General features: G+C 42.7%; 1 protein-coding gene across 1 annotated transcript in view; it reads left to right on the top strand.

Moving 5' to 3' along the window:
* Positions 1 to 1,382: 1,382 nt before the first annotated feature.
* Positions 1,383 to 21,641, top strand: part of LOC115168752 (V-type proton ATPase subunit S1) — a gene marked incomplete in the record, with an annotated part of 21,919 nt that continues 1,660 nt past the window's right edge. The window contains 6 exon segments of the mRNA XM_029724304.1: positions 1,383 to 1,698; positions 15,665 to 15,791; positions 15,915 to 16,183; positions 16,361 to 16,401; positions 16,848 to 16,933; positions 18,699 to 18,866. Of these exon segments, the coding sequence (XP_029580164.1) occupies positions 1,574 to 1,698; positions 15,665 to 15,791; positions 15,915 to 16,183; positions 16,361 to 16,401; positions 16,848 to 16,933; positions 18,699 to 18,866 (816 nt within the window).

Raw genomic sequence — 21,641 nt, 5'->3', positions numbered from 1 at the left:
TCGGCCCGAACGTCCAGTGTGCCCCCCCCCCCGAGAGCCAAACGCTCTGAATTTACAAACGGACAATCTGACAAAGCTCTGAATTTATGAACACAATCTGGCACTCCAGATTGGAGCACCTCCGGTTCCTTTTTTAAATTTATATTTTTAAAAAGATTTTTGTTAACAACAAATCAATACAGGAAGTACATGTGGGAACACAAGTATATATAAATAATACACAAAGGACAATTGGGCTAGGGGAGGGGCTGGGGGCGGGGCTAGGGGATACAATATCCCGTTACACAGGGACCTTAATTAAGGGACATACAGACACTTATCGTTCTAACAAATTTTTTGTTAGTCGAGTACTTAATTGTCTTAAAATACAGTTCAATTTCATTTTGTAAGGTAAGATAATGTGGTGTTTTGTTATAAGGAATTCTTATCATTTTACAAGGTCCCTGTAAAGATTTTGCAATTGTTTTAGATGCCATTCCCTCAGGTGTTGTTTTATTATTCAGGAACATGTCAAGGCCTGACCCTCAGAGCCTACCTTCCATTAACCCTGTTGACTCATTAATAGGAACGATTTGTTTCTCTTTTGGTCCATTCAACAACAGAGCGATACCAAGCATTTACCAGTTGACTCACCAATAGGATATTATTTACCATTTGGCTCACCAATAGGATATTATTTACCAGTTGGCTCACCAATAGGATATTATTTACCAGTTGGCTCACCAATAGGATATTATTTACCAGTTGGCTCACCAATAGGATATTATTTACCAGTTGGCTCACCAATAGGATATTATTTCGGAACCAATATTCTAAAAACAAAGAAGTAGTTTTATACAATATATCCCGATTAGTCCATATATAATATCTGTGTGGAGAAAAATGATGTTTATAAATGAAGGACCATGGCAAGAAAACCTGCTGATGAAAAGCAGAAAGTTTCACTGGAACTTTCTCAATATTATAATTGCAAACCAACATGAAGTTAAGGCCACCAAAAGTAGAGAAGACATGATGAGCAATACAATTCCACATAGAAGTGGGTCTTCTTAGGAATTGTTTTATCCAATTGATCTTAAAAGTACTAAGGTAGTAAAGTCCAGACAATTCAGCCCACCATACTCATAAGTGTTCATTACAACAGTTTTCCTAATATAATGGGTCACGGTTTCTTCACAGAAAGTTGAAAAGCATCTGGTCTATCTCCTTGCTTATTTTACCGTCAAGATATAAAGATAGAGGCATATGTTCGCCTAGAGATACCTCCAGCCTGGGTTATTAGGACTCTTTTAAAGATAAGTCCCTCTGTAGCCGTTGATTGATCTTCTACGGGTTATTCTAATCAGCACGGCCGGTTCTACGGTGCGCAGGCTCGTCACTAGTTACCACAAACGCAACGGCATACATCAACCCTGCCTATTTCTACAATGGGAATATAACCCTAAATTGAGCCACACTGCTAGCCGTATACCTAATACTAACCTTACATTAAGACCAACAAGCAACAACATGTGATATAGTCCATGTTTACTTTGTGGCTGTGATAACTAGCGACAACCTGGACCATCTCAAGATGGCGGCTGGTCGGAGGATGAGGATGATATCGGCTCGGGGTTGTGTGTTTCTGGCCGTGTTGTGCACCTTCTCCGCCGGGACCTGCGACGAACAGGTGCCGCTGATGCTATGGACGAGTGAAGGGTAAGAGCCGTGTGTGTGGTTTTGGTCTGGGGATGCGTTTGTAACCGTGCAAGCTGGTTGACATTTTGTCATTCATATTCCTAGCGGGGATCTTGTCCTATTTGCTCGCTATCAAGCCACTTTATATTTTGGCAATTCATCTGTGAAGCCACTAGCCACTAAGGGAAATTAAAAATGTTACTCGAAGTATCATTTAAAAAAAAAAAAACAGCCCCCAACACCAACATGAAAAATATTTTCACATGACCCTCTCCCCTCATAAAATGAACTAAATAAAATGATTGTTACCACAAATAACAACCCCGTGTTAGTGGTTAATGTCAGCCCTCCCGCATGGGTTTATGGTACTGTCGATGCCACACGGTGTTATGGGCCAGAAGGATGAGGACTCACCGACCACCACAAACCAGGTCCCTGTCTGTCTCATTACACTACTGTCATAGCCGGCTGCAAACAATTATCAGCTAGGGGGAAATTAGATTTTGATACTATGTTTATAATTATGTTAAATATATGCACATTTTCCACCAATAGGTTTCTGTGCGGATGCACCACACAACCAATAAGCAATGCGTACCCAACCTGGTCTCAGAACATTTTGTATTATTCTTTAGTTAAATCCGAGACACTCCATGTTAGTATGATATGTTACGTTTCTTATGGTATTTATTAATTTGTAGATGTCCATCATCCATTTCGTATGATATGTTACGAATTCCAATTGGTTCTGGCTAACGTTAGCTAGGTGGCTAACATTATCTAGGTCAGTGGTTAAGGTTAGAAGTTAGGTTACAGTTTTAGGGTTAGGGGAAGGTAACATGCTAAGTAGTTGCAAAGTAGCTAAAATGTAGTAAGTAGTTGAAAAGGTACTAATTAGCAAAAATGCTAAAGTTGTCCATGATGAGAATTGAACACAACCTTTGGGTTGCTAGACGTTCACATTATATCAAATCAAATGTATTTATAAAGCCCTTCTGACATCAGCTGATATCTCAAAATGCTGTACAGAAACCCAGCCTAAAACCCCAAACAGCAAGTAATGCAGGTGTTGAAGCACAGTGGCTAGGAAAAACTCCCTAGAAAGGCCAAAACCTAGAGAGGAACCAGGCTATGAGGGGTGGCCAGTCAATCATAGGACCCATTGAAGAGATGAGTCTTCAGTAAAGACTTAAAGGTTGAGACCGAGTCTGCATCTCTCACATGGGTAGGCAGACCATATCTGCATATTGCACCTTTTTAAAAAGTTAAATGACAAATATTTAGGCTATATTGAAGCGTTAGGTTCAAGGCCGAGGAATAGCCACTCGGATTCAAAAGGAGGAAGAAGACACGTTAGGAGCAATGTCCTCCAGCGCCTTCAGAAATTATTCACACCACTTTTTCCAGATTTTGTTGTGTTACAGCCTGAATGTATTCAATTGTGATTTTGTGTCACTGGCTTACACACAATACTCTCTGTGCAATAATAGAGTTTAACATGTTTCTTTTATGACTACCTCATCTCTGTACCCCACACATACAATTATCTGGAAGATCTCTGTCAAGCAGTGCATTTTTTACCAGAGGGGCAACTATTGGTAAATAAAAAGTTGTGAAGTTACTAATTACATTTTGGATGGTGAATCAATAAACACAGTCACTACAAAGATACAGGTGTCCTTCCCAACTCAGTTGCCGGAGAGGAAGGAAATGAGGCCAGGGGTGACTTTAGAACCGTTACAGAGTTTAATGGCTGTAATAGGAGAAAACTGAGGATGGATCAACACTATTGTAGTTACTCCACAATACTAACCTAAATGATTGAAAATAAGGAAGTCCTGTACAGAATACAAATGTTCCAAAACATGTGTCATATTTGCAAGAAGGCACTAAAATAAAACTGCCAAAAATGTGGCAAAGAAATGAACTTGTATGTTCTGAATACAAAGCATTATGTTTGGGGTAAACACAACACTTCACTGAATACCACTCTTCCAGTGTTACCGTTATGAAAAATGTGACTGTGGACATTTAATTGGCAACATTTTAATTTGCTAGACATTTGAGAAATGTATTGGAACCATGTGCATTGGGTGCATAACCTTTATTAGAGAGTCCACCCACATTTCTCAGAATGACTGGAATCACATTCTCTGATCCACCTCTACGTTGACGACACCATTCTGTATACTTCTGTCACTTCTTTGGACACTGTGTTAACTAACCTCCAGACAAGCTTCAATGCCATACAACTCTCCTTCCGTGGCCTCCAACTGCTCTTAAATGCAAGTAAAACTAAATGCATGCTCTTCAACCGATCACTGCCTGCACCTGCCCGCCCGTCCAGCATCATTACTCTGGACGGTTCTGACTTAGAATATGTGGACAACTACAAATACCTAGGTGTCTGGTTAGACTGTAAACTCTCCTTCCAGACTCACATTAAACATCTTAAATCCAAAATTAAATCTAGAATTGGCTTCCTATATCGCAACAAAGCATCCTTCACTCATGCTGCCAAACATACCCTCGTAAAACTGACCATCCTACCGATCCTCGACTTCGGTGATGTCATCTATAAAATAGCCTCCAATACCCTACTCAACAAACTGGATGCAGTCTATCACAGTGCCATCCGTTTTGTCACCAAAGCCCCATATACTTCCCACCATTGCGATCTATACGCTCTCGTTGGCTGGCCCTCGCTTCATACTCGTCGCCAAACCCACTGGCTACAGGTCATCTACAAGAACCTGCTAGGTAAAGCCCCGCCTTATCTCAGCTCACTGGTCACCATAGCAGCACCCGTAGCACGCGCTCCAGAAGGTATATCTCACTGGTCGCCCCCAAAGCCAATTCCTCCTTTGGTCGTCTCTCCTTCCAGTTCTCTGCTGCCAAATATAGCAGCAGGAGAAAGCTGGGATCCTCTTTTTTAAATAGTGGCCAGTCAAAACTGATTTCACACAGCATTACGCAATGACTGGGCTTGTAAGAACACATGTTTCTGTAGGCTATGGGCTCTCCGACCCTGTTCCAGGGGTCTTGTCTCTGTAGGCTATGGGCTCTCCGACCCTGTTCCAGGGGTCTTGTTTCTGTAGGCTATGGGCTCTCCGACCCTGTTCCAGGGGTCTTGTCTCTGTAGGCTATGGGCTCTCCGACCCTGTTCCAGGGGTCTTGTTTCTGTAGGCTATGGGCTCTCCGACCCTGTTCCAGGGGTCTTGTCTCTGTAGGCTATGGGCTCTCCGACCCTGTTCCAGGGGTCTTGTTTCTGTAGGCTATGGACTCGCCAACCCTGTTCCAGGGGTCTTGTTTCTTTCTGTAGGCTATGGGCTCTCCAACCCTGTTCCAGGGGTCTTGGGCCTATAGACTATTTGGGCACTTTAGTTGTGATATAAACCTTAACAAAACATATAGTCCTACATAATGCATGATTTGAAAAGTAGAGAAAAAAAGCCATGCTTAATTCACATAATATCCATTCACACTATTCTCAATTTAATCTTGTCTGTCTGTTTTATTTATATATATATATATATATATATATATATATATATATATATATATATATATATATATATATATATATATATATATATATATATATATATATATATATATATATATATATATATATATATATATTAATTAAAGGGTCTATTAAAAATAGGAGGATCCCATCAGCTTTCTATAGGCTAGGCCTGAGGAGGACCCCATCAGCTTTCTATTGGCTAGGCCTGAGGAGGATCCCATCAGCTTTCTATAGGCTAGGCCTGAGGAGGACCCCATCAGCTTTCTATAGGCTAGGCCAGAGGAGGATCCCATCAGCTTTCTATAGGCTAGGCCTGAGGAGGACCCCATCAGCTTTCTATAGGCTAGGCCAGAGGAGGACCCCATCAGCTTTCTATAGGCTAGGCCTGAGGAGGATCCCATCAGCTTTCTATAGGCTAGGCCTGAGGAGGATCCCATCAGCTTTCTATAGGCTAGGCCTGAGGAGGACCCCATCAGCTTTCTATAGGCTAGGCCTGAGGAGGACCCCATCAGCTTTCTATAGGCTAGGCCTGAGGAGGATCCCATCAGCTTTCTATAGGCTAGGCCTGAGGAGGACCCCATCAGCGTTCTATAGGCTAGGCCTGAGGAGGACCCCATCAGCTTTCTATAGGCTAGGCCTGAGGAGGACCCCATCAGCTTTCTATAGGCTAGGCCTGAGGAGGACCCCATCAGCTTTCTATAGGCTAGGCCTGAGGAGGATCCCATCAGCTTTCTATAGGCTAGGCCTGAGGAGGACCCCATCAGCTTTCTATAGGCCAGGCCTGAGGAGGATCCCATCAGCTTTCTATAGGCTAGGCCTGAGGAGGATCCCATCAGCTTTCTATAGGCTAGGCCAGAAGAGGATCCCATCAGCTTTCTATAGGCTAGGCCAGAAGAGGATCCCATCAGCTTTCTATAGGCTAGGCCTGAGGAGGATCCCATCAGCGTTCTATAGGCTAGGCCAACTATATCTATTTCTCAACATTCCTAATATTAAGCACATTGCTTTACTTTACAACAGGAGTAGCCTAGCTGGCAAGCATGAAAATTAACCGCGGGAAAAGCGCCCTTCATTTGCTATTAAAGTGCATACCGATGACATCTGTTCTGACCCGTTCTGACAGGTGCATGATAACGGCCCATTCTAAATCAAAACTAATTTAGTTTGTATACATATACATATACACAAACTAAATTAGTTTTGATTTAGAATGGGCCGTTATCTTGCACCTGTCAGAACGGGTCAGAACAGACCCTAGCGTCCCATCTCGACAACTTCCGGTGAAATTGTGGAGCGCCAAATTCAAATTAAATTACTGTAAATATTTAGCTTTCATGAAATCACAAGTGCAATACATCAAAATAAAGCTAAACTTCTTGTTAATCCAGCTGCCGTGTCAGATTTCAAAAAGGCTTTACAGCGAAAGCAAACCATGCGATTATCTGAGGACAGCGCTAAGCACAAAAAAACATTAAACAGTTAGCAGCCAAGTAGATTAGTCACGAAAGTCAGAAATGGCAATAAAATGAATCACTTACCTTTGATCTTCATATGGTTGCACTCACAAGACTCCCAGTTACACAATAAATGTTTATTTTGTTTGATAAAGTCCCTCTTTATATCCAAAAACCTCAGTTTTGTTGGCGCGTTTTGTTTAGTAATCCAATGGCTCAAAGGCAGTCACAACGGGCAGACAAATTCTAAATAGTATCCGTGAAGTTCGTAGAAACATGTTAAACGATGTGTATAATCAATCCTCCTAAATAATCAATATTTCAACCGGACAATGGCGTCGTCAATATAAAAGAAAAACAAGAAAGGTGCACTCTCGGTCACGCGCAGTAACCAGCTCTGGGGACATCCCACTGTCAACTCACTCAATGTTGTCATTCTCCCTCATTTTTCAGAATAAAAGCCTGAAACAATGTCTGAAGACTGTTCACAACTAGTGGAAGCCACAGGGAACGGAATCTGGGTCCTATCCCTTTAAATGGTGGATAGGCTTTCATTGGAAAAACAGACATTTCAAAATAATGGCACTTCCTGGATGGATTTTCCTCAGGTTTTCACCTGCCATATCAGTTCTGTTATACTCTGACATTATTTTAACAATTTTGGAAACTTTAGTGTTTTCTATCCAAATCTACCAATTATATGCATATCCTAGCTTCTGGGCCTGAGTGGCAGGCAGTTTACTTTGGGCACATGTTTCATCCAAATTTCTGAATGCTGCCCCCATCCTAAAAAACGTAATGCATTTGAGCCAATCAGTTGTGTTGTGACAAGGTAGGGGTGGTATATGTAGTGCAGTCGCAAAAACCATCAAGCGCTATGACGAAACTGGCTCTCAAGCGGACCGCCACAGGAAAGGAAGACCCAGAGTTACCTTTGCTGCAGAGGATAAGTTCGTTAGTTACCAGCCTCAGAAATGGCAGCCCAAATAATGCTTCAGAGTTCAAGTAACAGACACATCTTAACATCAACTGTTCAGAGGAGACTGCGTGAATCAGGCATTCATGGTTGAATTGCTGCAAAGAAACCGCAACTAAAGGACACTAATAATAATAAGAGAATTGCTTGGGCCAAGAAACACGAGTAATGGACATTAGACTGTCTGATGGTCTGATGAGTCCATATTTGAGATTTTTTGTTCCAACTGCCGTATCTTTGTGAGACGCAGAGTAGGTGAACTGATGATCTCCGCATGTGTGGTTCCCAACGTGAAGCATGGAGGAGGAGGTGTGGGGGTGCTTTGCTGGTGACACTGTCTGTGATTTTAAATTTCAAGGCACACTTAACCAGCATGGCTACCACAGCATTCTGCAGCGATACGTCATCCCATCTAGTTTGTGCTATCATTTGTTTTTCAACAGGACAATGACCCAACACGCCTCCAGGCTGTGTAAGGGCTATTTGACCAAGAAGGAGAGTGATGGAGTGCTGCATCAGGTGACCTGGCCTCCACAATCACCAGACCTCAACCCAATTGAGATGGTTTGGGCTGAGTTGGACCGCAGAGTGAAGGAAAAGCAGCCAACAAGTGCTCAGCATATGTGGGAACTCCTTCAAGACTGTTGGAAAAGCATTCCAGGTGAAGCTGGTTGAGAGAATGCCAAGAGTGTGCATCGCTGTCAAGGCAAAGGGTGGCTATTTGAAGAATCTAAAATCTCAAATATATTTTGACTTGTTTAACACTTTATTTTGGTTACTACATGATTCCATATGTATTATTTCATAGTGTTAATGTCTTTACTATTATTCTACAATGTAGAAAATAGTTCAAATAAAGAACAACCCCATTGAATTTGTAGGTGTGTCCAAACTTTTGACTGGTACTGTAAATCGGCTTAAATCTATGGCTTGAAAATGGCTGTCTATCAATGATCAACAACCAACTTGACAGAGCTTGAAGAATTAAATAAATAGTGTGCAAATATTGTACAATCCAGGTGTGCAAAGCTCTTAGAAACGCACCCAGAAAGACTCACAGCTGTAATAGCTGCCAAAGATGTTTCTAGTATCATTACTCAGCGGTGTGAATACTTATGTAAATTAGCTATTTCTGAATTTCATTTTCAACACATTTGCAAACCATTTCTAAACATGTTTTCACTTTGTCATTATGGGGTATTGTGTGTAGATAGGTAAGAAAAAAAATATATTTAATACATTTTTATTTCAGGCTGTAACACAACAAAATGTGGAATAATTCAAGGGGTATGAATACTTTCTGAAGGCACTGTACATAGTTTTACCTGCGTTCAATACTAATTTCAGGTCAAAGTTTTTCTGTAATACAATGAAGGCAGACTGTAGTTCAGAGAGCCTGGTTAACCATGGGGCCAATAACATACACAACAGTATCATAATACAATGAAGACAGACTGTAGTTCAGATGGAGCCTGGTTAACCATGGGGACAATAGCAGACACAACAGTGTCGTCAACATACAAGTGCAGGTTAGTTGTTTGCTGACATATTGTCAATATTATTAATGTAAACAGTAAAAAGTACAGGACTCAGAATTGACTCCATGTGCGACACCTTTTGTTATGTACAGACAACCGGATTTAACACCATCAGTAGATACACATTGAGTTTTATATGTCAAGTCATTTTTAAACCAGTTACATGCAGCCTGGCCAATTGATCAACAGTATCGAAAGTCTTTGACAGGTCAGTGAAAGAGGGCAGCACAATGTTACCTTTTATCCGTACAGTTAACCACATTTCTAACTAGGGATGGATCAAGCATATCAGCCCCAGTGGATTTTTTTAAAACCTAAGTCTTGTACAAGTCGTCTGGAACATCACAGGTAGTAAATTGTTGAAATGAAAACAAAGATTCACTAGAAGTTGACGGGGTAACCGTCGAGTCAGCTTGAGGCTGGGAGAGGAAAGAGCATACATTAAACCATTGTTCTGTCATAAAAAGGCTGCTGAGGTAAAATTATGATTTAAAAGCATCACTTATCCCATTCTTCTCAGTTATGATGTCAGAGTCAGGGAAGAATAGGAATTTGTACGCTTCAGTGCATTACTTTGTTACAAAATCTCCATCTTTCCCTCGATCCTGACTAGTCTCCCAGTCCCTGTAAAACATATCTCCACAGCATGATGCTGCTGCCACCACCATGCTTCACCATAGTGATGTTGCCAGGTTTCTTCCAGTTGTGACTCTTGGCATTCAGGCCAAAGAGTTCAATCTTTGTTTCATCAGACCAGAGAATCTTGTTTCTCATGGTCTGAAAGTCTTTAGGTGCCTTTTTGTTGTTGTTGGTCTGATGAAACCAAGATTGAACTCTTGCACCTTATCTAACTCTCCGTCGTGAGTCCCATACACTGAAAAAAGAAAAACAGGGTCGCAGGTCGCCTAGCAGCTAAGAACATTGAGCCAGTGAACCAAAGATTGTTGGATCGAATCACTGAACCAACTAGGTGAAAAATTTGTTGATGTGCCCTTGAGCAAGGCACTTAACCCTAATTGCTCTTGTAAGTCACTCTGGATAAGAGCGTCTGCTAAATGACTACAATTCAAATAAAAAACAAAAGAATCAGGGGAGGATGGAGAATGATGGGGCTGCAGGGTATCCTAGTGGTTAGAGCGTTGGACTAGTAACCGTAAGGTTGCAAGTTCGAATCCACGAGCTGACAAGGTACAAATCTGTCGTTCTGCCCCTGAACAAGGCAGTTAAGCCACTGTTCCTAGGCCGTCATTGAAAATAAGAATTTGTTCTTAACTGACTTGCCTAGTTAAATAAAGGTAAAATAAAAAAATCAGCATCTTTATTTGTGTGATTTAAAATTATTTTATTTGAAATGTGTTGATTGTTCTCCATCCACCCCTGATACCATTTCCATTGACGAGAGAGAGAATGGCGCTGAACGAGATGGCTGCCGTTTTACGATCCCAGTGGTTTTTTTTGCGTTATTTGTAACTTATTATGTTTCTGCCACCGTGTCTTATGACCGAAAAGAGCTTCTAGATATCAGGACAGCGATTACTCACCCCGTACTGGAGTACTGTTTCTTTAACGAGTCGGACGGGAAGGATTTATTTCAGATGCCCGACAAGGCCCTCATCCCTGTCATTCGCAGGAGAAAGAGACGGAGGTATTGGGGATGAAGGTCCTTGTAAGGATCCGACGCTGAGAGGATAATCTATTAGCCAGCCAATCAATCGATAATAAAATAGAACAGCTACCATCACGTATATCCAACGGGACATTAAAAACTGTAATATCTTATGTTTCACCGAGTCGTGGTTGAACGACGACATGAATAACATACATCTGGTGGGTTATACACTCTATCGGCAGGATAGAACAGCAGCCTCTGGTAAGACAAGGGGTGGTGGTCTATGTATATTTGTAAACAACAACTGGTGCACAAAATTTAAGGAAGTCTCAAGGTTTTGCTCGCCTGAGGTAGAGTATCATGATAAGCTGCAGACCACACACTATTTATCAAGAGTTTTCATCTGTATTTTCGTTGCTGTCTATATACCACCACAAACCAATGCTGGCACTAAGATTGCGCCCAATGAGCTGTATAAGGCCTTAAGCAAACAGGAAACCGCTCATCCTGAGACGGGGCTCCTAGTGCGGACTTTAATGCAGGGAAACTCATCCGTTTTACCTCATTTCTACCAGCATGTTAAATGTGCAACCAGAGGGGAAAAAATCTCTAGATCACCTTTACGCCACAACCAGGAACACGAACAAAGCTTTCCCTCGCGCTCCGTTTGGCAAATCTCACCATAACTCCATCTTCCTGATTCCTGCTATCAAGCAAAAACTAAAGCAGGAAGCACCAGTGACTCTGTCAATAAGAAAGTGAAGCAGATGCTAAGCTACAGGACTATTTTGCTAGCACAGACTGGAATATGTTCCGGGATTCTTCCGATGGCATTGAGGAGTACACCACCTCAGTCACTGGCTTCTTCATCAATAAGTGCATCGATGACGTCGTCCCCACAGTGACTGTACGTACATACCCCAACCAGAAGCCATGGCTTACAGGCACATCCGCACTGAGCTAAAGGATAAAGCTGACGCTTTCAGGGAGCAGGACTCTAACCCGGAAGCTTGCAAGAAATCCCGCTATGCCCTCTGACAAACCATCAAACAGGTAAAGCATCAATACAGGACTAAGATTGAATCATACAACACCGGCTCCGATGCTCGTCGGATGTGGCAGGGCTTGCAAACTATTACAGGCTACAAAGGGAAGCACAGCCGCGAGCTGCCCAGTGAAGAGCCTACCAGACGAGCTAAATTACTTGCCTCGAAGTGAGCATAGAAGTAACACTGAAGCATGCATGAGAGCATCAGCTGTTCCGGACGACTGTGTGATCATGCTGTCCGTAGCCGATGTGAGTAAGACCTTTAAAAAGGTCAACATTCACAAGGCAGCAGGGCCAGACGGATTACCAGGACGTGTACTCCGAGCGTGCGCTGACCAACTGGCAAGTATCTTCATTGACATTTTCAATCTGTCCCTGACTGAGTCTGTAATACCTACATGTTTCAAGCAGACCATCATTTGTATTTATTATGGTTCCCCATTAGCCAAGGCAGCAGCTACTCTTCCTGGGGTCCAGCAAAATTAAGGCAGTTTATACAATTTGAAAAACATTACAATACATTCAGACTGTGTGCCATCAGGCCCCTGCTCCACCACTACCAGATATATACAGTACAAAATCCATGTGTACGTGTGTTTATGCATGCGTCTGTGCCCATGTTTGTGTTGCTTCACAGTCCCCGCTGTTCCATCAGGTGTATTTTTACCTGTTTTTAAAAAAAAAATCTGATTCTACTGCTGCATCAGTTACCTGATGTGGAATAGAGTTTCATGTAGTCATGGCTCTATGTAGTACTGTGGCGCCTCCCATAGTCTGTTCTGGACTTGGACTGTGAAGAGACCTCTGGTGGCATGTCTTGTGGGGTATGCATGGGTGTCTGAGCGGTGTGCCAGTAGTTTAGACAGACAGCTCGGTGCCTTGAACATGTCAGTACCTCTCACAAATAACAAGTAGTGATGAAGTCAATCTCTCCTCCACTTTCAGCCAGGAGAGATTGACATGCATATTATTAATATTAGCTCTCTGTGTACATCCAAGGGACAGCCGTGCTGCCCTGTTCTGATCCAATTACAATTTTCCTAAGTCCTTTATTGTGGCACCTGACCACACGACTGAACAGTAGTCCAGATGCGACAAAACTAGGGACTTTAGGACCTGCCTTGTTGATAGTGTTGTTGAGAAGGTAGAAACTAGGGCCTGTAGGACCTGCCTTGTTGATAGTGTTGTTAAGAAGGTAGAAACTAGGGCCTGTAGGACCTGCCTTGTTGATAGTGTTGTTAAGAAGGTAGAAACTAGAGCCTGTAGGACCTGCCTTGTTGATAGTGTTGTTAAGAAGGTAGAAACTAGGGCCTGTAGGACCTGCCTTGTTGATAGTGTTGTTAAGAAGGTAGAAACTAGGGCCTGTAGGACCTGCCTTGTTGATAGTGTTGTTAAGAAGGTAGAAACTAGGGCCTGTAGGACCTGCCTTGTTGATAGTGTTGTTAAGAAGGTAGAAACTAGGGCCTGTAGGACCTGCCTTGTTGATAGTGTTGTTAAGAAGGTAGAAACTAGGGCCTGTAGGACCTGCCTTGTTGATAGTGTTGTTAAGAAGGTAGAAACTAGGGCCTGTAGGACCTGCCTTGTTGTTAAGAAGGTAGAAACTAGGGCCTGTAGGACCTGCCTTGTTGATAGTGTTGTTAAGAAGGTAGAAACTAGGGCCTGTAGTACCTGCCTTGTTGATAGTGTTGTTAAGAAGGTAGAAACTAGGGCCTGTATGACCTGCCTTGTTGATAGTGTTATTAAGAAGGTAGAAACTTGGGCCTGTAGGACCTGCCTTGTTGATAGTGTTATTAAGAAGGTAGAAACTTGGGCCTGTAGGACCTGCCTTGTTGATAGTGTTGTTAAGAAGGTAGAAACTAGGGCCTGTAGGACCTGCCTTGTTGATAGTGTTGTTAAGAAGGTAGAAACTAGGGCCTGTAGGACCTGCCTTGTTGATAGTGTTGTTAAGAAGGCAGAAACTAGGGCCTGTAGGACCTGCCTTGTTGATAGTGTTGTTAAGAAGGCAGAAACTAGGGCCTGTAGGACCTGCCTTGTTGATAGTGTTGTTAAGAAGGTAGAAACTAGGGCCTGTAGGACCTGCCTTGTTGATAGTGCTGTTAAGAAGGTAGAAACTAGGGCCTGTAGGACCTGCCTTGTTGATAGTGTTGTTAAGAAGGTAGAAACTAGGGCCTGTAGGACCTGCCTTGTTGATAGTGCTGTTAAGAAGGTAGAAACTAGGGCCTGTAGGACCTGCCTTGTTGATAGTGCTGTTAAGAAGGTAGAAACTAGGGCCTGTAGGACCTGCCTTGTTGATAGTGTTGTTTAGAAGGTAGAAACTAGGGCCTGTAGGACCTGCCTTGTTGATAGTGTTGTTAAGAAGGTAGAAACTAGGGCCTGTAGGACCTGCCTTGTTGATAGTGATGTTAAGAAGGTAGAAACTAGGGCCTGTAGGACCTGCCTTGTTGATAGTGCTGTTAAGAAGGTAGAAACTAGGGCCTGTAGGACCTGCCTTGTTGATAGTGTTGTTAAGAAGGTAGAGTAGCACTTTATTATGGACGCACTTCTCAATTTCCACATTATTTATTACAAGATTAGGTTTAGGGTTTAGTGAATAATTTATCCCAAATACAATGCTTTAAGTTTTAGAAATATTAAGGACTAACTTATTCATTGCCACCCACTCTGAAAGTAACTGCATCTCTTTGTTAAGTGTTGCAGTCATTTCAGTTGCTGTAGTAGCTGACATGTATAGTGTTGAGTCATCCATAGACACTCTGGCTTTCCTCAAAGCCAGTGGCAATTCATTAAAGATTGAAAAAAGTAATGGGCCTAGACAGCTGCCTTGGGGAATTCCTGATTCTACCTGGATTATGTTGGAGAGGCTTCCATTAAAGAAACCCCTCTGTGTTCTGTTAGACAGGTAACTCTTTATCCGCAATATAGCAGGGGGTGTAAAGCCATAACACACAAGTTTTGCCAGCAGCAGACAATGATCAATAATGTCAAAAGCTGCACTGAAGTCCAACAAAACAGCCCCACAATCTTTTTATCATCAATTTCTCTCAGCCAATCGTCAGTCATTTGTGTAAGTGCTGTGCTTGTTGAATGTTCTTCTCTATAAGCTTGTTGAAAGTTTGTCAATTCGTTTTTTCTATATAAAATAGCATTGTATCTGGTGAAACACAGTTTTTTTCCAAAAGTTTACTAAGGGTTGGGAACAGGCTGATTGGTCGGCTATTTGAGCCAGTAAAGGGGGCTTCGGTAGCAGAATGACTTTTGGTTTCCTACCGTCCTGGTGGCACACACTTTCTAGTAGGCTTAAACTGAAGATGTGGCAATATCGTAATTATGTTTTATTTTTTTTACTTAACACTTTTTCTTAACTTCTTAGAGCATTGTTGGTTAAGGGCTTGTAAGGAAGCATTTCACTGTAAGGTCTACACCTGTTGTATTCGGTGCATGTGACAAATAACATTTTTATGTGAATATGAAACAAATTTTACCTCCGTACCAACCGTATCCCTCCTAGCTCTCTAAAAAGCAATATCAACAATACTTTCCTGTGCATTTTGTGTTTAAAGTTTAGAGTAGCTGAAGGACAAACCACACAGACAACTGGTAGAATATGTTTAAATGTAATTGTTTTTCAACATTCTGGATTGTATGGAACATTTGCATGAGTTTCAGGCTGTATATAAAAGTAAATGGTGTATTACAGCCTGATTAATCAGACTAACCCTGACTAACCCAAGGGCTACTTTTTACTTCGGAAATGTAACATTGATTTGCTTGTCAGGCACGTCCTCTTAGTTTTTCCTGTTTCCTGTTTTCCTGGCCCTCCTGAACGACGTCAGGTCTGGTCTGCCGTCTCAGGCTGTTCCTGCTGCTGGTCACATAGTGGGTATCAGTCAGCTGAGCTCATACCTAGAGACCGCCCTGGGGTCCGCCCCGCCCAATGTACTGCTCTTCCTGCAGGACAAGGTAATACACACTCTCAAACCTACCTTTGTAACCCATATATTAGTTAGCCTATGTCTTTTACTGTTTGTGTGACTCTCTCTCTCTCCCCGTCTCTCTCTCCCCCCCCCCCCCCCCCCCCCCCAGATGAGCATTGAGGACTTCACCATGTACGGAGGGGCGTTTGGCAACAAGCAGGACAGTGCCTTCCCTAACCTCGAGGATGCGCTCCTCTCCAGCCCTTCCCCATTGGTCCTGCCTGCCGTTGCCTGGCCAGCATCCAGTGCTGTGATTGGTCAGCTCCAGGACCAATTAGATACCTCTCCTCTCTACATGGAACCAGAGACACTCAGCCAGCTGCGACTCAACGCTTCTACCCCCGCCCTGCTGGTCTTCAGACTACCCTACAGCACCGGGTATACACACACACATACACACACACACGATTCTGCTTATCTCACTGGTCTGTTGTTTATGGGTGTGCTTTATACCGATATGGGTGTGGTTTATACCCATATGGGTGTGGTTTATACCCATATGGGTGTGGTTTATACCCATATGGGTGTGGTTTACCTGATTTTGGTTTGTAACAGGTCTGATCTGATGTCTGCTAAGGAGGTTCTCAATGAGAATGGTGAGTGTTTTACTGGTCTACTGTTTTACCGGCCTACTGTTTACCGGCCTACCGTTTTACCGGCCTACTGTTTTACCGGCCTACTGTTTTACCGGCCTACTGTTTTACCGGCCTACTGTTTTACCGGCCTACTGTTTTACCGGCCTACTGTTTTACCGGCCTACTGTTTTACCGGCCTACCGTTTTACCGGCCTACTGTTTTACCGGCCTACTGTTTTACCGGCCTACTGTTTTACCGGCCTACTGTTTTACCGGCCTACCGTTTTACTGTTTTACCGGTCTGTTTTGCGTGTCTACTGGTCTACTGTTTTACCGGTCTACTGATCTACTGTTCACTGTTCTACTGTACGGTGGCTCTGCTGGGACAAACATCACCTACCTTCACTGTGTTCCTTATTACAGTATGGTGCAGATTGCTGAAGACTAACTTGTTGAGTGTGTGTTAGATGAGGTGATTGGACAGGTGATGAGCATTATGAAGAGCCAGTCTGTCCCCTACACTGCCGTCTACACTGCAATGAGACCCTCACGGGTAAGTGTCTGTTTATCCATGTCTGTGTTTATTTGTTTGTCATATATATGGAAAGAGTTTACATTTATTAAACTTTCTAAATCTCTCTATGACGTACAGGACCAGTCAAAAGTTTGGACACACCTACTCATTCAAGGGTTTTTCTTTATTTTGACTATTTTCTACATTGTAGAATAATAGGGAAGACATCAAAACTATGAAATAACACATATGGAATCATGTAGTAACCAAAAAAGTATTAAACAAATCAAAATATATTTTCTATTTGAGATTCTTTGAAGTTGCCACCCTTTGCCTTGATGACAGCTTTGCACACTCTTGGCATTCTCTCAACCAGCTTCATGAGGAATGTTTTTCCAACAGTCTTGAAGGAGTTCCCACATATGCTGAGCACTTGTTGGCTGCTTTTCCTTCACTCTACGGTCCAACTCATCCCAAACCATCTCAATTGGGTTGAGGTCGGGTGAATGTGGAGGCCAGGTCATCTGCTGCAGTACTCCATCACTCTCATTGGTCAAATAGTCCTTACACAGTCTGGAGGTGTGTTGGGTCAATACCCTGTTGAAAAAAAATGATAGTCCCACTAAGCGCAAACCAGATGGGATGGCGTATCGCTGTGGTAGCCATGCTGGTTAAGTGTGCCTTGAATTCTAAATAAATCACAGACAGTTTCACCATCACACCACCTCCTCCATGCTTCACGGTGGGAACCATACATGCAGAGATCATCTGTTCACCTACTCTGCGTCTCCAAGACACGGTGGTTGGAACCAAAAATCTCAAATTTGGACTCAAAGGACAGATTTCCACCGGTCTAATGTCCATTGTTCGTGTTTCTTGGCCCAAGCAAGTCTCTTCTTCTTATTGGTGTCCTTTAGTAGTTGTTTCTTTGCAGCAATTCGACCATGAAGGCCTGATTCACACAGTCTCCTCTGAACAGTTGATGTTGAGATGTGTCTGTTACTTGAACTCTGAAGGATTTATTTGGTCTGCCATTTCTGAGGCTGGTAACTCTAATGAACTTATCCCGTGCAGCGAATGCCAAGAGTGTGCAAAGCTGTCAAGGCAAAGGGTGTCTACTTTGAAGAATCTTAAATGTAAAATATATTTTGATTTAACACTTTTTTTTTTTGGTTACTACATGATTCCATATGTTATTTCATATTTATGTCTTCACTATTATTCTACAATGTAGAAAATAGTAAAAATAAAGAAAACCCCTTGAATGAGTAGGTGTGTCCAAACTTTTGACTGGTACTGTATGTATGTATGTATGTATGTATGTACGTCCTTGCAAATGGAACCGTCCATGCTATCCATCCAGAGCCCTCTGTCTGTCTCTGATGTGTGTGGTTACCACCTCTCTCTCTCTCTGTCTCTCTCTCTGTCTCTCTCTCTGTCTCTCTCTGTCTCTCTCTCTGTCTCTCTCTCTGTCTCTCTCTCTGTCTCTCTCTCTGTCCTCTCTCTCTCTCTCTCTCTCTGTCTCTCTGTCTCTCTCTGTCTCTCTGTCTCTCTGTCTCTCTCTCTCTGTCTCTGTCTCTGTCTCTGTCTCTGTCTCTGTCTCTGTCTCTGTCTCTGTCTCTGTCTCTGTCTCTGTCTCTGTCTCTCTCTCTCTCTCTGTCTCTCTCTCTCTGTCTCTCTCTCTGTCTCTCTCTGTCTCTCTCTGTCTCTCTCTGTCTCTATGGTGTGTGGTTACCACCTCTCTGTCTGTCTGTCTCTCTCTGTCTATGGTGTGTGGTTACCATCTCTCTCTCTGTCTCCCTAGGAGGTGTCATCATCTCTGTCTATGGATATGGAGGCTGGTGTGGGAGGAGGGCGCTCCCTATTGCAGTACGGAGACAGAAAGAGGGAGAGAGACAGACAGCGGGAGAGAGAAAGAGGAGAGAACCAAGTCAAGGAGAAGACAGGAGTCTACCCTCCAGTTGAGTTTAAGGTAAGATCTTTCTTTCTAACTTGTTCAAATGTGTTTAAAGGCCCAATGCGGCCGTTTTATCTCAATATCAAATCATTTCTGGGTAACAATTAAGTACCTTACTGTGATTTGTTTTCTATTAAAATGGTAAAAAAGGAACACAAATGGCTCCTTAGCAAGAGGAATTGGCTGAAATCTCAGCCTGTCTTTTCAAACACCTCTTTTCATACTGTGAATTATTACATTTTCACATTATTATTCCCATCTTATAGTGTGGAAATGTACACTGGGTATACCGTACACTGGGTATACCGTACACTGGGTATACCGTACACTGGGTATACCGTACACTGGGTATACCGTACACTGGGTATACCGTACACTGGGTATACACTGGGAATACCGTACATATACACTGGGTATACCGTACACTAGGAATATACACAGGGTATACCGTACATATACACTGGGTATACCGTACACTAGGAATATACACTGGGTATACCGTACACTAGGAATGTACACTGGGTGTACTGCTGTCTGTACTGCTGTCTGTACCGCTGTCTGTACTGCCGTGGGTACTGCTGTCTGTACTGTCTGTACTGCTGTCTGTACCGTTGTCTGTACCGTTGTCTGTACTGTTGTCGGTACTGCTGTCTGTTTATTTTTTTATTTAACCAGGAAGGGCTCATTGAGATTTAAAATCTCTTTTTCAAGAGCGTCCTGGCCAAGATAGGCAGCGCAAGTCATTACAAAAATTACAGACAAACAACATGAAAAACTACAAGTAATCTAGTAAAAACCATAGAATTAACAAAGAATATAACAAAATCAAAAACAGCAAATTAAAAACATTGACAGGTCAGGGAATCAGTCTCCAGATCATTCATCCGTGATTTTAAAAATACCAATCGGGACAAGTTCATCCAGTTTAAAAGTATTTTGTAAGGCATTCCAAGACGATGGTGCAGAGTACATAAAAGCCCTTTTACCAAATTCAGTTCGGACATTTGGAATAGTTAGCAGGATAAAGTCCCGCGAACGAAGAGAGTACCCACCACATTTCTGAACAATAAAAATGCCCAAATAAAAAGGTAGTAAACCCAAAATGGCTTTGTAAATAAAAGTATACCAGTGACTGAGCCTACGAGTGACTAGAGAAGGCCAGCCAACCCTGGTATACAAAGTGCAGTGGTGCGTAAGGGTTTTGCAATTTAAAATAAATCTCAGAGTGCCATGGTAAAGGGTGTCAATTGATCTCAAACAGTGAGCGGAAGCGTTCATATATAAAATAACCCCATAGTCTAGTAAAGGCATAAATGTAGCTGATACTATCCTCCTTCTGGCTTCAAAAGAAAAACAGGCCGTATTCCTAAAATAAAATCCTAATTTCAGCTTCAATTTTTTTGTAAGTTGTTGAATATGCATTTTAAAAGAGAGGCCATCATCAATCAAAATTCCAAGATATTTATGAGGTTACAACCTCAATCTCCTTGCCCTGACAGGTAGTAATAGGTGAAAAGTTCAGAGGTCTATTTCTTGCTTTAGAAAACACCAGTAGTTTTGTTTTGTCAGTATTGAGGGTAAGCTTCAATTGAGACAAGGTATGTTGAACAGTATTAAACGCAGTTTGCAAGTTCTGGAAAGCTTTTGTAAGAGATGAAGCACAACAGTAAATAACAGTATCATCAGCATAAAAATGAAGTTGTGCATTTTGGACATTTTTGTCTAAATTATTTATATAAATAGTGAATAAGAGAGGACCAAGTACAGAGCCTTGGGGCACACCATTTAAGACAGACAATTTAACAGACCTAAGCCCATCAAATTGAGTGCACTGAGTTCTATCAGACAGATAGTTAACAAACCATGCAACTGCATGCTCTGAAAGACCTACACTCGACAATCTCTGCCTTAGTATAGCATGATCAACTGTATCAAAAGCCTTAGAGAGATCAATAAAAAGTGAGACACAATGCTGTTTCTTGTCAAGAGCTTCAGTGATATCATTTAAAACCTTCATGGCTGCTGTAATTGTGCTATGCTTCTTCCTGAAACCCGATTGGTACATTGATAAAATAGAGTTAGTATATAAAAACTCTTTTAGCTGGTCACTCACAAGGGTTTCAAGTATTTTCACCAGGGGTGACAGCTTTGAGATTGGCCTATAATTATTTAAAAGAGTTGGATCTCCCCCTTTTAAAAGTGGCAGGACAAATGCTGATCTGTACTGCTGTGGGTACTGCCGTCTGTACTGCCGTCTGTACTGCCGTCTGTACTGCCGTCTGTACTGCCGTCTGTACTGCCGTCTGTACTGCTGTGGGTACTGCCGTCTGTACTGCCGTCTGTACTGCCGTCTGTACTGCCGTCTGTACTGCTGTGGGTACTGCCGTCTGTACTGCTGTGGGGCACTGCTGTGAGTACTGCGCAGTGGGTAGCTGGCCGGCTGCTACTTGGGCTGTGGAGTACTCGCTGTGGGTACTGCCGTCTGTACTGCTGTGGGTACTGCCGTCTGTACTGCTGTGGGTACTGCCGTCTGTACTGCTGTGGGTACCGCTGTGGGTACTGCCGTCTGTACTGCCGTCTGTACCTCAAAAGCTGGCGTGGGTACTGCCGTCCTGTACACTTGCCGTCTGTTTCTGCCGTCTGTACTTCCTGCGTGGGTAATGCCGTCTGTACTGCTGTGTCGGTAACCGCCGGGTCTGTGTACTGCTGTGGGTACCGCCGTCTGTACTGCTGTGGGTACCGCCGTCTGTACCGACGTCTGTACTGCCGTCTGTACTGCCGTGGGTACTG

This window comes from Salmo trutta, chromosome 30 (assembly GCF_901001165.1).
Source record: "Salmo trutta chromosome 30, fSalTru1.1, whole genome shotgun sequence".
NCBI classification, from domain to species: Eukaryota; Metazoa; Chordata; class Actinopteri; order Salmoniformes; family Salmonidae; genus Salmo; species Salmo trutta.
This window is presented reverse-complemented; position numbering and strand designations above follow the sequence as displayed.